At 49.7% G+C, this 15056-nt stretch overlaps 1 protein-coding gene across 2 annotated transcripts in view; it reads left to right on the plus strand.

The window, feature by feature from the left end:
* htr4 (5-hydroxytryptamine receptor 4) overlaps positions 1-15056 on the plus strand; it is a 62446-nt gene that overhangs the window by 35050 nt on the left and 12340 nt on the right. The window contains exons 6-7 of one of the 2 annotated variants that reach the window (XM_023794825.2): positions 1404-1987; positions 12120-12203. In XM_023794825.2, the coding sequence (XP_023650593.1) occupies positions 1404-1987; positions 12120-12183 (648 nt within the window). In that variant the 3' untranslated portion in view covers positions 12184-12203. The remainder of the gene's footprint in view (positions 1-1403; positions 1988-12119; positions 12204-15056) is intronic. The other variant, XM_023794824.2, reaches the window with a different exon arrangement.

The raw sequence follows: 15056 nt of genomic DNA on the forward strand, positions 1-15056 counted from the left end.
AGCCTTGTAGCGCCTGGAATTGCCTTTCCTTTTCAGTGGTGAAGGAATAGCCTCTTCCACTGAAACGGCTGGTGGGTATGTATGCTGGAGTCCCTCATTGGCAACATCTTCCGTCTCTATGTCCATCAGGTGGCCATTGCAGGGGCAGCTCGGTAATTCAGCTCTGTCCTACAGTTCAGTGTCAACATGAATGAAACCAAGATGGCAGCCCATTTCTGGGACTCCTCACGTGAATCTCTCCCCATCATCAAGGATTTTTTTATTTGTTATTGTGCAAGTGGGCAGTGAAAATTAGTATCTGCCTCCGTAATGGCATAAATACCATAATAATATGCATTCATACAAATATATATACATAAATAAAATTAACCTAGTATTAAATAAATATTATACAGAAAAAGCAATATGTAACTGTGGGAATTAATTGAGAAATATTTTCATTAATTAAGCTACACAAAGCCGAACGGGCTCATTATAGTAAATCATGGAAAATTAACATCAGGCTTAATTACGAAACATCTCAGGCAATAGGCCAACAGACTTCAGGCCTTATGTAACACAGGTGATAGCTGTTATAACATAGGCTGGTACTGGCATAGTGCCCTGGAGCAAACTTACAGCTAGGATGTGTGCGCCAAGTTCACAGAAGATCATTTGGGCTCTAAGGTGTTTATGGAAGCTGGGAATTAGGGGTTATTCATTTATGTCTATATACAGACCCTTGATTAGCTTTCCTTTTCCTCCTCCCAGCATGGGCTTCAAGCCCAGCAAGGGATGGCTGTCCCGCCCTCTGGTTGGGGCGATCGTCGGTTGCCAGCCATATTCCATTGGCTCTTCTTGAGGCCACCAATGAGGAAACCATGGTTACCACTGGCCTGGCGTAGTGCTGATCACCCCCTGTGGCGCATAGTGGATTCCCACTGACAGGCCGTCGTGTCACAGCATCAGACCCATGCAGGCACAGAATCGCCACTCCAGGCTGAAACACGCGCAGCGAGCCTGAGGCCACGTGCTGCGGTGCCAAGGCCGAAAGGCGGCTGGCCGGGCCGCGAGGGTCACGTGCAGCATGGGGTACATGGACAGAGTCAGGACGAATGCTGTACTGCCGAGTTAATGGGGCTGTTTTTTAGAGCGCAGACCCTGGGCAAACATAATCAAATGAGGGAGGGAAAAATGAAGGCGACTATCAGCGTATAATTTAGTAAAATGCCATTTGGGGGAAAAGGCTTTCTGATTATTTGAATACCAAAAGAGAAAATGACATTATGGGTCTGTCAAGGCTGCAGGGCTTTCAGACAGAGGCCACTAACTATGACAAACGCTCCCGCAGCCGGCTTTGCTCTTACCCTCCTCTGATACCCATGTCCCCCTCCCCCTCCCCCTCCCCCTCCCCCACCCCGCAGATAGAGCAGCGGAAGTCCAGCGGCGACAGCAACACGACCGCGTGCGTCTTCATGGTCAACAAGCCCTACGCGCTCACCTGCTCCGTGGTGGCCTTCTACATCCCATTGGGCCTCATGGTGCTGGCCTACCAGCGCATCTACGTGACGGCGCGGGAGCACGCGCGGCAGATCAACATGCTGCAGCGGGCGGGGGGCGCTGGCATGGCGGCGGGGGCTTCCTCATCCTCAGACAGCGCCGACGCCCGGCGGGACCACCGCATGCGCACGGAGACCAAGGCGGCCAAGACGCTGTGTATCATCATGGGCTGCTTCTGCCTCTGCTGGGCGCCCTTCTTCATCACCAACGTGGTGGATCCCTTCATCCACTACACCGTGCCGGACAAGCTGTGGACCGCCTGCCTGTGGTTGGGCTACATCAACTCCATGCTCAACCCCATCCTCTACGCCTTCCTCAACAAATCCTTCCGCCGTGCCTTCCTCATCATCCTCTGCTGTGGCCACAGACGCTACCGCCGACCCTCCATCATGGGGCCCGGGGCCCCCTGCGCCACCACCCAGATCAACGGCTCCACGCATGTGCTCAAGTAAGTGTCCCTCCTCTCCCCTGCCATAGCTGCTGTCTGTCAGGGTTTGATTAACTGTTGTAGACGCATGGGAACTTGGGTGTAAAGCTAAAGACCAGAGCCATGCATATATTATACAATCCTAAGCAGTACCATAAGCTCCTAGGCATCTTGGGAGGTAAAAGCCAGGTAAAACAGGTAAAAGCCAATTCCTCCCATTATCTGCCATACAGAAACTTACAACTGGTAACAACCCAAGCTATGAGGGTCTCCTGCCCCACTGGTAGAAAATATCACCCTGAACCATATTCAGAGGAGTCTCCTCCTCCAGGTTTTCAGACTGAACCTGCTGACCAGCTCATAGTGTTCAAAGCAGCTTCAGCTGAACATCTCTTCAGATGCTGGTAGAACAAATGGAGGATAGATGTCCACGTTGATGTCCACGGCTATCAGGTGCAGTCGAGCCCTGAGATGTCCCCCGATTGGCGGTCGCCGGTCACATGTGGGCAGCACCCACCCAATCACCGAAAAGGTCTGAAATGAAGAGGAGAAGGTTTCTATATACATGAGAGAGACTGGCAGCCTCGTGGGCGTGTGGTACGTCCGGGTACGGAGTAATTTTGTCGTTTATCATTCAGTATGCATGCTTCTGTAGACGGATCCTGTTATTATTCTCCACTTCTCCAGTTCGGCTAAATGTCTGCAGTCAGCAAGTCTTACGTCCAAAGTTTTTCGTTTCATTTACGGACCGTGAAATGTCACAAGTTGCTCGTTTATTACAGGGACTCGTTTCTGCTCCGCTTTGTTAGTGAGACGCGCCGGGCGTGCGCTCGGATTTACGTGACATTTCACTGCGCTCCCACGCCCAACACATCATGTCAGAGACGGAGGCACAGCCCGGGATGAAAGCCGGCGTCTCCAGAGGTCTCAGGGGGTCCTGTGATTTAATACCATCTACAGATATGACTGACGTGCTTATTTACCTACCACCCTGTTGTTTATTCGCGTGAAATGGCTGACCATTGTGTCCCTGAGCCCGATTGTGCCTCGCGGGCGATAAGGTGACCGCTGAGCAGGGACCTGCGACGGACACAGCTGTGGGGTCTCAGCGACACCCCCCACTCTGAGTCCCCCCCCCCCCGACCCAGCTGGATGCCCTCTCCAATTTTACCTTGTCCACATTTTGCTTGGTTCATGTGTTTCATGGTTTCCATGGAGCTGTTTCGGTTAGATGCTGCTTGGGGATATTTTGCTCCCAGGCTGGGGAATCCTACTTCCTTTTCCTCCCCTCCATCGCTTCTCTCTCGTTCTGTGCCTCTCCTGCTAGAGGTGGGTGCTCAAAGGACACCACGGCTGCTCCAGGATGTCCGTGGACCTCTCCAACTTAAGCTTCCATTGGGGGGGGGTTTATTAGAAAGAGCCTAAGGTGGCAGTGTGATCCGACGAAGAAAGAGTGCGATTATCAAGCTTCCCCCGGCTATTTGAATACCAAATACCAAGTACATACCCATAGTGGCCCTATAACAGGGACAGCTTCCCCCGCTAGTTGGTATATGCCCAAAGTCGCTCTATACCCGGGACGGCTTCCCCCCATTGTTTGGTACGTGCCCATAGTGGCCCTAAAACAAGGACAGCTTCCCCATTAATATATTACACACACGATTCCTTTATGACAATGCCTGGTGCTCCAGGGTACCCTCAAGAGCTTCTGCTGTGGGTGAGGGTGCTATGGATGGCCCATGTGTCCCAGCAGGTGAGGGGAACAGCGTCCCCCCCCCCCCGCCCATCCATCCGCCATTAGCCTTGCCTCCTCTCCTGCTGGGTTCTTTTTCAGGTGCCTTCCTGCGGTGTAACCAAGTCGGGGCAAAACACTGAGCCCTGGGCCTCTTGCTGGCTTTATTTAAACCTGCAGTTAAATATTCATTAAACTCACTTTCTGTCTTTTTGTCTAATCAGCTGCTGCTAGAGAGGGAAGCCGGTTGGGGGTAGGGGGATGCTGGGGGTGCATGTGTCAGAGCGTTTGGAAACAGGATGGATGCCTTGAGTGCAGTGGGAGGGCCAGCACTGACCCCCCAGCACTGAGAAGGCAGAACACTCATCCATCACTGGAAACGAACAGGCCTGGGTCGTGCACATGGTCCACGGACACCAATATAGGCTCTACCGAAGGTACCTGGACGAACCAAACCCAAAGTTACCCGGTGATGTCCCCAGACAGACATACCCAGGGGACTCTGTCCCGGAATAACATTCCCAGAGAAAAACATCGCAAAAAGAGTCCCACCATATTTTTCCCTCTTATCTCTCAGTCAGTGCCTTTCTGTACCTTCTCATGCCAAACTAATTAATGAAATTACAACACAGCGAAATGATCATATCAAGCAAATTATATTACAGTACAAAAAATGTGAATGTAACTCAGAGGACTGACATTGAAACAAAAGCTTGCAGGAACATCTGAATTCATGTTCTTTCCTCCCATAGCAGCATGTTGCCCAACCTCAACTAAATAAAACAACATGTGCAGAAACGTTCTGATATTAGCCAGATCCACACTGGCAAAGTGTAAGTAACCCTATCAGGAAATGCCATCCTGTAAAACGTCACAAGCTCATTACTCTGTAAACAGTCATCAGGGTATATCTGTGCTTGGCACTAACCGCACGTGTAAAGATGCGGTGTTAATTACCCTGGGCCCACGCCGGCAGCCCGGCGGCCCACCCACGGACCCCGGCTCCAGGCACCGCCTGTATCACCATCCACTGCGGCTGACTCATCCGTCCCTGAAAGACTTCAGCCACTTCTCACTTAATTTGCTCCATGAAGAATTACGGTGCTGGATCCCTACAGTGAGGTTTTAGGCATGCGAGGTGGAGGGCGTGGCCACAGACCCTTCCAACCAATCACAGTTCAGCTTTGTATCCAGCTTGCCTCGTGTTTGTGTGTGTGTGGCTCAGGGGAACATGGATACTGTACTATGGATCGGATGGTCGCTGGTTCAGCCGGGCAGAGTGATGTCAACGTTGAGCCCCTGAGCAGGGCCCTTAACCCTCAGGTGCTCCATTAACCGTCTGTCCTTGCTGTCTTAATTGTACGTCATTTTGATTAAAAGCATTTGCTAAACAAAATGTAAATGTTATCCCTTGCAGTAATCAGTTTAGCTGAATAATTAGCTCAATGTCCTGGGTCTATGGCAGGATCTGGATGCAGATGCTTATAGTGAAGTTTTGAAGAACCATAGGAAACTCCAGTGAGGCTGTGAGCCGAACTCGGAACGCCCAGCCGCCCACTCAGCACAGGAAGTGGCGATCCATGACGTCCCCTGAACGTCCCCTCTGCCGGAGCTGCCCTGAGTGCTGCTAATGAGGCCGTTTAACACGTGTTATGTATGGGGGCTGTGCTTGCTGCCACCTGGTGGGCAGGCGAGGGAGGGCTGTGACTCAGCCCCCTCAACTCCTACTGCATCCTCACCCCCCATAACATCTGCGTGATGGGTTACCGCACGGGGGAGCAGAGCCAGCGAGTAAAAGTCCAGGGACCGCCTGTCCCTCAAAGAGCTTCAATGTAGAATGGATGACGGGCTGCTATGAGCAGGTCGCTTGGCTGGGTCTTGGGGTTAAGATGGAGGTCAGGCAGTAATAATCTATCCCCGCCAAAGCAGCAGGTGGTGAAGAAAATAGCAGCGGATGAACCCTGGTGCTCGTGGGTGGACTTGGCATGTCTGTGCGTGGGCGGGACCACCGGTGTCTCCTTTCACAGGACCACGTGGGCCTGACATGACCCCCCCAGACAGCCCGAGGACGCTCTGCTGCCCTGTAGCCAATGGCCAGTCACGTTAGAGGAGGGCAGGAGTGGGGTGGCTCTGGACCCCAGGGCTGCCCCCCCCCCCCCTTACCTGCCTCCTGTTTTAGGCTCGGCCTCCCCTGTGCTGATGAGACTCCTCACCTCTGTCCCCCCTCCATTTGGGCACTTTACAGAGGGATGCAGATGTGACCCCCCCTCATTGCCAAGCCTCGGAGCTGCCGGGGTCTCCTGCTGCCTAGCTTGTGCCTTTTGCTGTTCCATCCACTTCTATTTGCATAACCCTGAGGGAGCCACACGCTCCTGGCATGGGGGGGGGGGGGGGCACTGTGGGTGGGGGGCAGCTCTTCAGATTCACCCTCACTGCTCCTCAGAAAACAACGTTCGGCTGAATATAGCAACACAGCGAGGTTTATATATAGCATCTGTCGCATCCCGTTAGCCAAACATGCAGATGAATTCTGGCCCATTTAGGTAGATTTATTTGCACTAGAGCTGACAGGATGCTCCCTGGACCCCCATGAAAACCCTCCATAAACATGCAGAGGGCCCGGTTCGCCACCACCGGCTTGGGGAGGTCAGCCATCACGTGTAACGTCCGCGTGCGACGTGCATACAGCTCAGGCTCTCAAGGTTCGTTTACACATGCGGCTCATTGTTCTTGTCAGTGTCATTCATTCTTTTTTTTGTGGTTTATATTTAGACGTGACGGGCTTATTCTGTACAGATGAAGGTGACTCCGCCCACGCAGTGCTCCTCCGCCCCCTGGTGACAAGGGCGGGCAAGGCCGCGAGGCAGCGTGTACCGGCTCCTTGCCGCTTCTGCAGATTCCTCTCAGGATGGGCTCCTTCAACAGAGCTGCTCTCATTTGTTAATACGTGCGAGTCGTTTTCGCTCCGCCGCTGGATCGTGCCGGATGGCGTATCTCAATTCTGAAGTGCCACTTGACCTTCTTCCTGGACAACACCCGGCTGCGCTCGTGCATGAGCCGAAACTCAGGGATTTGTATTGTATTGTAAATGCTCAATGGAAATCCGAGAGGCCGCCTGCGCTCCCCAAGGCTAGCTGGGACACTGACTTTTCATTTGGTTGCTCAAAACAACTTGCTACCTGTCAGCATGCCCCAGGTCACATGACCCGGGAAGCATCTTCCAGCAACAGGGCCAACAACGTGTGATTGGCCAGTCAGGGGTCTTAGCTAATGTCTCCATCTGCAGGAAGGATTGTTTGTGTTGGTCATGTTTGCTGGGCTCCTCCAGCGAGCTCTCAGTGGCACTTACAAGCATTTTTACTTGAAGTGTTGATTTTGCCCAAACATGGAGGCCCACATCTGCCAGATTCTGCTTTCTTCTCTCCGGCCTAGACTCTCGGTCTCATCGTCAAGCTGCCTGGCAGGAGATCCTCTTCATTAAAATGCGTTTTGCACTTTCGTCGCCCTTGCAGATGGACGGTGTCTTACTGATGTGTTGTTACAGGGTCCCTACGTCCCTATGCCGCCCCAGGGTCGGTTTAACGGTCTTTGAAAGGCTTGGTGTCCTGCTCCCATTAGCTTGCACCCGTCTCAGTGACAGAGGCTGTGATTAGACGTGACACCTCCCACCATGATGCTCCAGCAAGGCTAAAACGGCACCCTGGGAGCCCCCCGGGAAAGCAGTCATCGCATCAGAAGGGGGTTGGTGTGTGGCTCAGGGTGATGTTTAAGAGGACTGCTCACTGTGGATTTTTACCTTCCCAACACATGAGTATCTATGGGGGCAGTGTATGACTCAGTGCTTGTGATCAGAAGGGTGTCGGTTCAAATCCCAAGTTCGGCAGGGTGACTACACCGTTGGGCCCTTGAGCAAGGCCTTTAACTCCAGTTGCCACAGGGACTGGCTGACCTGCTTTATCCAAAAATATTTACATCGTTTTGGATAAAAGTGTCTGCAAAAAAAATAAGTAAGATGTACCAGTTGGACATTTCGTGGGCATCTGTCAGTCTCCTGTGGTTACAGGGTTTGTGAAGAAGCTCAGCTTCTCATCTTGAGAGATCTGCTGAGAGGGTCCTATGCTGGTCCATGCGCAGGAAGACACTGCATGATACACCCCGTCTGCGGTGCATCCGGGTCGCGGACCTGCAGATGAAAAGCAGAGGTGTGAGAACTCAAGGGCATCTTCCTTCCCTCCTTCCGCGGCGAGGGGAATCTTCTGGAATGTGGCCCTGCTCTGCTTAGTCAAACAAATAGTGAGGAAAACTACAGAGCCGTCAGTGAGCACCCAATCCCGTCCGTGGGTAATTTGGCTCATAAATCATAGAAAATGGCCTCTGTCAGCATAGCGTGCAACGGTTATGTGATGTAAATATTTAATCTGATAATATATACAGGTACACAGCAGAACATATGGACACTTTCCCAAACGGGCTTTCTGAGATAGTCTCCAGGTCCACCAATCAGGAGTCCCTGCCAAAAGATCAGTACTGCCATTGTGATGCAACGAAGGCTGCCGTGGCGACATGGGATGGCAATGGAGATACTCCTGGGGCATGTGATACAGGCTGAAGCCGACATGATACAGATGCGGTGCGGAGCTACAGTTCCTGTACCAATCGGACACCCCCGGCCCAACCTTACCCGTTTACGGGACCCCCAGCTGATGCTGGACATGTGTGTCTCGGACCACTTTGTTGTCTCTCCATCATTAAAATCCTTCACCAGTCAGCAAATAAACAGCACCGGCACTTCACCGTGTAACAGGAGGGGAGAATCAGGAAGCGCCGCAGGTAATAAGGTCTGTCTGACGGGTAAATATTTGCAGGAAGTGGGCGAAAGAGCCAGCTGCATTAAACAATGCATTCTGGGAAAGTATCAGTGTGAAACTGGGCTGCTGGCAAAGCGAGAGGCGCAGCAAGAAATGGAAAAAATAAACATTGGGATATTTTATGGGCGTGAGAACATGTGTGTGTGTGTGTGTGTGTGTGTGACTACACATCCCCGCTACCGTGTCACCCCCATGAAGCTCTCAGTAAACACCCTGGTGTAGTCGGCTGTATTGGACACAATGCCAGCATGTTTTTAGATATATATGTTTAAAGTTTTTCAAGTTTCCCTCCCGCTCTAAAACAGGATCTTAATGGAAGAACCACTTATGTAACCAGTGAGGCAAACTAGACCGAAATGAAATTGCGAATGGCCTCCTTTCTCGAGAATGAATAACAAACGGTTTATTGGGCACTCAGCAAAGCCTGCCCGCCATTTCGCTGACGCTTAACAATAAATCCTCTGAAGGTACAGGCGCTCGCCGTTTGTGTGTGTGTATGTGTGTGTGTAATGTGCCACAGAAGACCTCTGCTTGTTTACCTTTTAATTTAAAAAAGCATTTTAGCCACGGTGACATTCAGCAAACGGTGTCCGTTGTAGATGTCAGGGCCGGTGGCTCTTAAAACGTGGGCCCTGGACAATCAGCAAAGAGCTGCGGGGTCGGCTTCCCAGCGCGCTGATGGATTTTTAGGACGGCTGCTCTTTTAGGTGGGTGTCCCTGCTTACTCCCCAGAATCACTGCAGCAGCACGAAACTGGAGCTGAAGGATCAAGCCGCATCTGTTTTCGGAGTCTAACCTGTATCAAATCGTGTGATGGTGCACATAGCAGGAATGTAATAGCACTGAATTTAAAAGGGAAATCTGACGTTCTAAACTGAAAATGGAGAATGTGGTTACTTAAGGCCACTGTTTCCTGACCCAGTCCCACCGAAAGCTAGGAGAGAGCAAAAACGTGGCCCTGTCTGGGGGCCCCCGAGGGTTAGGGTTGGGACACACTGCTTTAGGGCATATGAATGGGGATCAAGGATGTCCTGAGGGCCTCCTGGGCTCCTTTCCAATCAAGCTGTCCATAATGTATAAAGAGCGAAAGATAAAGGAGTGCCATGTTTCGGGTGTGGTAGCGTGCGTTATCATTTTGACGGGTCTGTGCATCTGAGCTTCACCTAAAGGGATCAAGGATTTTTATTGCCCATTGTGCAAGTGTGTTATACAAGTGCAGTGAAATTTACTAGCAGCTTGCAGAACATGAATAACTTACACACACAGAAATTTCCTATGTACATATTTACACATATGACTCACCAATCAGAGTATATGGATATATAACACACTGCAAACGTCTTATGCTGTTTAAATGATCTTCATGTTGATATGTAAGTATGATAGTGAGTATCTCAAATGGTTTTAGCTTAGATAAAACCTCTCCTATAATCATTCCAATGTTTGCAGCAGCCATAGAGTACACCCAATGTATTTGTTCACTGAAGCGTTTGGCTAATCAAGCTATTTAACTAACCATGCTTAACTAACTCAGCTCTTCAAGCTATTTTATTAACTATGCTAAACTAACTCAACTCTTCAAGCTATTTAACTAACTATGGTTACCTAACTCAGATCATCAAGCTATTTAACTAATTAACATTAACTAACTAAGCTCATCAAGCTTTTTAACTAATTATGTGAATTGATTGAGCTGGTGGTGAAGTTTCTCAATTGCTTGGTACGGCTGGGGTCCTCATGAGGAGAGCTTTGGGGACGGAAGTAGTGTTCTTCTAGTCATCCAACTTTTTGGAGAACAGAAGAAATTCATGTTAGGTTTTAATGTGGTGCTGTTCATTTACACATGCCCTAATGTAATATATTTTTTTTTAGCAAATATGTACTTCCTACCTATATGAATAGCTTTAAACATCTTGTTTAACTACAGTAAGACTTTTGCACGGTACTGTCAATATGTTTGACTTGTTTGGGCAGGAACATTTGGTTTATATATGAGAGACAGTACTGCACTGTTGATGCACAGCGCAGTAATAGCAGAGCAGAAGTGAGTCAGTCCAGCAGCTTTCAGAGTTAATGGGTAGAGGGGTGGGGTGATGTGCAGTAGTGGGGGGGGGGGGGGGGTGATGGCACAAGGAGTCCAGCCTGGCATCAGCTCTGGGGTAAAAGCTGGTCCTGAGACTGACTGAGTAGTCATATATGCTCCTGCATCATTTACCTGATGACAAAAGATTGAATATGGCACATATCCTCAAAGTGGGTGACTTCGTTTTTATATGATCTATTCAAGTCCTTTCGAACAGAAGGATGTGCACTGCATTAAAAAAATCACATAAAAAAAATAACTCCCAGCACGACGGGCCCCAAAGATATGAATAGATAATGAACAAATAAGCACACAATAAATAAACGATGAGGAAGCGTGTTGTACAGTGCAGGTGGGGCAGGAGTCTGCTGAGTGTAGACGGAACTTTGGCATCATGAGATTCTCTGCCCTGCGTCCGATGTTATATCTTCATGCTTAGTCATGAATATATTTGCTTATTTATTTTGGTATTTTATTCATTAGTACTTAATTAAAGCCCAGCGATTCTCATCATACCCGCTTTATCTCGTTGATGAGACTGTGGATTTGCCCGGGACAGCTGGTGGGGGACTCAGCAGCCGTCCATGGGGGCAGGCGGGGGTGGTACGCCGCCCCCCCATCCACTGTTGGGTAATAGGATGTATTGGTATTAAAAGAGAGTCACGTCCTGCCTACACCCTGTTCTCAGACGTAGGGCAGAGATTGTGCCAGTTAACCTTTCCTCCCCAGGGCTGGCACCTGGTCCAAATGCCCCCGCCGACTAGTCTGGTCAAGTAGCCGCAGTCAGAGACACTCGCAAACACATCGTGCAGCATCCCATCACTTGGGGGGGGGGGGAAGTCTGCCCATGGTGCCTTGGGGCATCATGCCTCAGTGGCTCCCACAGACCCATCAGTCAGCCGGGGGTGGGGGTGGGGGGGGTGCCAGTAACCACTGCAGAATCAGCCTCAGCTCAACTGGCCGTGACATCTGGAAAAAGACAAAGAAGTGTGGTTTTACGCAAAAGGAGATCAGACAAAGAGACCGTAAGAATGCCGGAGTGCGTCACGGCGCTCAGCCGCGGCCCCACGCCTCGCCTTTAGCCTCTGAAACTTTCACACCCTTTCGGAGTGACGCGCAGATCTGGCCACCTGACGCATGGACAGCGTGCTCCCCTGCGGCCATCCTGCACTGTCATCCATGTGGAGGCCGCATGGCCTGGGTAACTCACTGCATTGATAACTCAGCAGTGAGATGTATGCAGTGATTAATACCCATTCTGGAATATTCTCCTGCTTTTAGCTCTTGCTCCTCAAATCAGCTGCCTACATGCAGTGAGTCTTGCATTAGTCAGTGTCTGTATTAGTGGATTAACTTTCTTCTCTTCTCTCCTCTCCTTTGTTCTCCCTGCTCCCCCTTTCCTTCTCCCTTTTGGACCTCTTTGGCTACTCCATCCTTGCTTCCTCCTGCTTCCCCTGGTCCCGGGTCCAGTGGCTGCTCCTCTGTCTCCAAACTCCTACTCTGGTTCTGCAACACCGGGCCGGTTCCAGTCTAGTGTTGCTTTGGGGCTCGCAAGTGAGTTCGAACCCCTTTCCTGCTTCCTCCATTGGGTTGGGTTCCTCCCCATTCCCGGCCTTTGAGTGCTGTGGGGTTGCGATGCAGGATTCCGTGGGCACAAGGCCAGCCCAACCCTTTTCAGTGCCCTAAGCAAAGTTTGATTAACCTAGTTGGCAAGTGTCATCTTCCATCCCATCCTGACTGGCTGATGAGATGAGGGGCCCCCTGGTGGCCGCTGGGCCATAAGCAGCTACTTAGATCTCCTATCCCTTGCTCCAGCCCTGTGTGTGAGCCTGTGTGTTGCTTCAGTGTAAAAGTGTCAATGTGTTTGACTGTGTTTGATGGCTTAGTATTTTGGGACAGACTGTTAATGAGTCTAGACTGATGTTAGTCTGTTCTAACATATACGTATCATTCTTTGTCATTGAAGTGTGCTGTCATCGGTTGAATCCCTGGAATTACTGTTTTGAGTACCATAGCAGGCATGAAGCTTGGGTGCTGATTTGTAAATGAAGTTCTAATCTGTCTCCTGCTTACAATATTTACTTATCCGCTGAGGTCACATTGTTGGGCATTTCATGTCCAGAAGCTACAAATCCAAACCAAGAATTTGTTTCTACCAACCAGCTGAGTCTCAGTGACTGTGACTGTTGCTGTTTATGCTCAACTGGTAGAAATAAAATCTTGGTCTGGATTTGAAGCTTCTAGACTTGAAATACCCAACACTGACAATACAGTGGAGGAAGAATGGATACCAAACATCTTCATGCTTCTCCAAGGCTTTAGGTACCTCCTGCACATGCAATGCTGCTTAAAAAGGACTGCATTATGCATTCTTAATTTTTATTATGATCTATAGTGTAATTGATGACAGTATTGACTGATCTCACCATTAGTGTGCTATTGTTTTCAGACATTAAAAACAAGAATTATCTTATTTTATCTGCACCAAATCTTCAAAATAATATTCATAATAGTTCATCTATTGTGTTGACTATGTATGAATTGCCTACCTCACTGGTCAAAGTAGAAAACTAAGTGGTTTTTAATGGCAAATTTACATACAAGCCCAACACTGCCGTCTGCTTGTCATTGCAGTGTAGCTAGTTTACAAGTGTGTGGCAGGAGTGAGGGGAGGGCTTATTGAGGGTGGATTATAAGAGGTTGGTGTACCAGGGGTAAGTTTACTGGGGATGGATTATGGTGGGTGTTGTTTACCAGTATATTATAATCATGTCAGAGAACTAATCACTGGTTCAAATCCTGTGGTTGGCAAAATGATGTCATTGTTGGGCCCTTGAGAAAGGCCTTTAAGCCCAATTGCTCCAAAACACTGGCTGTCTCTGCTTGGTCCACATTCAAGTGTTGCTTTATTGACAAATTAAGGTAATGCATATATTTTTCTTTTTGCATGACACTGGATACCGTATATTGGTGACAAGTGGTTTTAGGGGTTGGTGAATTGATGCCTTGATGAGTTGTTGGCGGCTGGGTTGAAGGATGGAAGGATTTATGGTTTCTGTGATGATGCTTTAACGGTTTGGTGAGGTGACAATTAGAATTTTCAGTGGTGGGAGTGTTTGAAAGCTGGATGGAGCTGATGAGGTGAAGGTTTGACATTTTGTGTGGTTCTCTGCAGTGATGGGACAGCTTGCTTGTAGGGCTATAGCTGCTAAACAGCATTTCCTATTTCTGGAGGCCTCTTTCAGCCCTCAGTGACAAATGGGACGAGCCAGGGCTCCACCAGACAGGAGTTCAAGGAGAGTCGGGCCCCAGCAACTTCACGCCGGACCATCCGTGGCACAGATGGCAGCGCCATTTACAGAGCTATAAGCATCATGGTTGTCATAGCTCTTTGAATGGTACTGCCGTACGTGCTGAAGTTCCACCCTCCACATGGATGCCTGCCTCTGCCTCCCAGCTCGAGTTGGGTTTCCAGGACGACGGTCTTCACGGGTCATAAGGGGTCATCACAGTGGCAACAGGGCTGCTGTGAAGTATAGCGGTTGTGGAGCTGGATGGGCACTTGTTTAAATCTTAGGAAGGGCAAATTCCTTTCTGTCCTAAAACAAGTGGTCTGCCTCAATAAACATGTGGATTGATGGGGTAGGATGGTGTGTCTGTGATCGGAAAGCAGTCATTGCCACGTCTGAGCCTCCTGATGGGCCGCACCTGATGCTTGTTGCCCCTTATTAGTCTATTTATAAAAGTACCTGTTAGTCCTGTCTTTGTTAGTCCAGTCGTTGCAGTTGAACCTTCTCGCTGCATGTGCCCTCTCGTATCCCGGTCCTCTCGTTTTGATCCCTTGTGACCTCGTTTATTTCCAGACTTTGTTCAGCCCGAGTTCAATAAAACCCCTTTTTTGTTTCACCACAACTGCTGCCCTCAAGTCATTCATTCCCAGCATCACGTCAGTCAGTTCAAATCCCAGGGTCGGCAGAGCCATTACACTGTTAGGCCCTTGAATATGACTCTTAAATCCCAATTGGTACAGGGACTGGCTGACCCTGAAATGTATATTGCCTTGGATAAAAGCATCAGCTAAATAAAATGTAAATAACTAGTAAACATGAAGTGAGCAGGGCCCTTGGTCAGGCAGGACGTGGTTCAACTAGAGTCGTGTTCGTCTGTCATGGCCACAGGGTACAAATGCAGCAGTGGAAATGCAATAAAGCAACTCGACAAGTTTGTTTAAAGGGACTTGGTGGCTCATAAAGTCCAGCGCGGAATGCCGGCTCTATTATTAGCCAGGGCCGGCTGACCCCGGCCGGGTGCCGTGCGTTCGGGTCGCCCCGAGTGCGTCACCAAGTTACGTTCTCAGGCCCACAAATGTCCCATTTCTCTACTGCTTCATTGATCCCAAATGAGTCT

The sequence above is a fragment of the Paramormyrops kingsleyae genome, chromosome 10, assembly GCF_048594095.1.
Source record: "Paramormyrops kingsleyae isolate MSU_618 chromosome 10, PKINGS_0.4, whole genome shotgun sequence".
NCBI classification, from domain to species: Eukaryota; Metazoa; Chordata; class Actinopteri; order Osteoglossiformes; family Mormyridae; genus Paramormyrops; species Paramormyrops kingsleyae.